This window comes from Phaethon lepturus, unplaced genomic scaffold, assembly GCF_000687285.1.
Source record: "Phaethon lepturus isolate BGI_N335 unplaced genomic scaffold, ASM68728v1 scaffold39452, whole genome shotgun sequence".
Lineage (NCBI taxonomy): Eukaryota > Metazoa > Chordata > Aves > Phaethontiformes > Phaethontidae > Phaethon > Phaethon lepturus.
The window spans coordinates 1,658-4,282 of record NW_010526219.1 but is presented as its reverse complement, the minus strand read 5'-3'; the positions used below and the strand labels follow the sequence as shown (position 1 = coordinate 4,282).

Here is a 2,625-nt window from a genome sequence, read left to right as displayed (position 1 = left end):
GCTGCTGGCCACGGCTGTGGCGTGGGAGCCCACGTGGCTGTGGAACGAGGCTTTGTTGGGGCTACCGCCTTAGGAGGATTTGCTGAAAACTTGCAAGCCCCTGCAGTGCAGTGGAGAAGGGCTGCCTGTGCAGGAGAGGGCTCAGCACACACCTCCTCTAACTTTTACTTTTCCCCCCTCTTGTGGCCTGCAGTGTAACCCGGTTATGATTGATGCTATCAAGATATCGGCTGCCCACCGAGCACGCTATTTCTGGGGCAACCTTCCGGGGATGGACAGGTAATCATTTGCTGTCGTTTTGAATCTCTTGCTGTAGTTTTGTTTTGTTTCGTGGTGCTTGTGTGGTGGTTCTTTCCTCCTTGGCCCTAAACCCAGCTCCCGGCAGCCGAAGAGCTGCAGCTCCCGTACGGCGCGGTTTCCCTGCGGCGATGCGCACATGATAATGCGCTTGTTGTTAATGAGCAACGATGAGGCTGTGGGAAAAGTGTAGCAGCGTCCCCATCCCTGGACCTGAAGCCTGTGGAGGGAAGAGTGACGGGGCTTGTGCAGGATGCTGCGTGGTGTGTCTAGCTTGGGGATGCACACGTGTGCCGGTCTTTGTTTAAGACCCAGGCTGATGTGGGTGTGCTGTATGGCAGCCCCGTGCCCCGGTCGGCGCCGTGCAGGGCTTTGCTGGAGACGAACCCGAGCAGCCGCCTTGGCCGGGGCCGCCCAGCCCAGTGCGGCAGCGTGGGGAAGCTCATGCCATGGCAGGCAGCTGCTGCTGCAGAAAAGCACAACTGCGGTCCTCCAAACCTCGTTCACACCTCATAGCACCCCAAATTCACGGCAAAACACAACAGAAGGACTTGAAGTAGAGTAAAACCCAGTTACTAGCAGTCCTGCACACCAAATGCTTCTAGCAACAAAAACTGGAGTTTTCGCACAGCCAAAGCCTCAGCCAATAAACACAGACTGGTTTTAAATATTTTTGCTTGTGTATATTTAAATTGCCAGTATTTGTTGGAGTTAAAACTAATTAAAGCTGAGCTAGAGGCATGTAGATATTTGAAAGAGAAATAGCAATTACCTAGCCTTTGTCGTGTCATGCCGTTTAAATGGCACTTGAACTTTCATCTGGTTGTAACGGCGGAAGCGCGGTGACTCAGAGCTATCTCCATGAAGTCGCCCAGGGCGATGCTTGCAGAGGTGCCTGAGCAGGGTGGCACGGGCACAGGGCTCCTCAGAAGGCGCTACCAGAACACCGACCGAGGGCACTGGCGAAAGGGGGTTGGCTCTGCCCGTTCCCGTTGGGAATGGCTAACGGGCGAGGATGGCGATACTGCTCAGGGTGTTCTGGGCTCTGACCGCGCTGGCGAGCAGAGTGCCCTTCCCAAAGGAGACTCCTTGAAGCTTCCTACCTCTCTGGGTGGCTCAGGAGGGGACCAGCCCCGCGAGGAGCTGCTCTGGTCTGGCACGCACCGGAGCGGGCAGGAGCTGCAAGTTTATGACAATGACCTCTGACAACTTGGTGGTTCCTCGGAGAGTGATATATTGACCTCGGCCAAGCCGGAGAGGCGGCATGAGGACTTGACACGCAGAGCTGGGAGGAGGAATTTTCTATTGTCTTTAGATATTTAGTGTTTTTACTCCCCAGTATTCAGTGCTAGTGCTGATTCCCGGCTGAGAGATTATTGGTGGCTCTTCTGTTTTGCTTTTCCTTTTATTTTCCAAATCCAATGTTAAAATGGAGCCAGCGTGCCGGGGTCTTAACCCTGCCAGCATCTTCTTTTATCTGGGAAATCTGAGCTCTGCTGGGGTGTGTTCCCAGGGGCATCGGCTGCTGGGTGTGCTGGTGGAGGTGGCGGTGGGCTGGGACCCTGCTGTAGCTCGCGGGAAGGCGGTGGTTCTGCTCCCTCCGACAGCTGCCTGCAGCAGTGATGCTCCGGTATTTGACACTCCAGCCTTTGAGGCAGGCGGTCTGTGGAGGTGACTGGTGTTTCGGCAGAAAAGCTGTGGTGGCTGTAGGAGAGGCCCTCGTGCGATGAACGCGTTACCGTACTTCAGGAAAGCACGGCACACTTGGTGTCTCAGCTAATGGGCTACACGTCAGGGCACCTGGGTAAGACAGGAGCCCCGTACTGTGTCCTGGCTATGAGAAATTGTCTCTTAGTTTCAGTAAGACTCAAGACCTGAGATGATAGTAACTGCTCAGGGCTGCTGCTCTCCTGTCAGCTGCTGGGGTGTATGTCAACATCTCTTGTCCACCTTTCGGCTCACCCAGAGGCACTGGTGTTTCCGTACAGCATATATCAGTGCAGCGTAGCAGCTTAGTGGACTCCAGAACCGTAACAGAAAATTTTAGCATGGCTGGTGGTTGATTTTGGCTGCCCTCAGTGTCTGTAAATGCACTGGTGCTGTGAGCTCCCGGAGCGGGGCGGGAGGCATGTGCACATACTTGCCACGTATAGATTTCCGCGGGCCAGCAGGTGCAGCGCGGGGCTCCGTCATTCCTGGCTTGACTCTGCCAGATGGGTCGCGTCCCGAGCCCACAGCTGGCCCTGGGCACTTGGTCCCCGTCCGCAAGCGGGTGAAGTCGTACAGGGGAGATAAGCTCGCGCAGGTAGGCGCAGGGCGACTTGTCTG

At 55.7% G+C, this 2,625-nt stretch overlaps 1 protein-coding gene across 1 annotated transcript in view; it reads left to right on the top strand.

The window, feature by feature from the left end:
• The window catches only part of LOC104617639 (DNA (cytosine-5)-methyltransferase 3B-like), a gene marked incomplete at its 5' end in the record, with an annotated part of 5,992 nt that overhangs the window by 2,811 nt on the left and 556 nt on the right, over positions 1-2,625 (top strand). Inside the window, 1 exon segment of the mRNA XM_010283002.1 lies at positions 194-279. Coding sequence (XP_010281304.1) covers positions 194-279 — 86 coding nt within the window.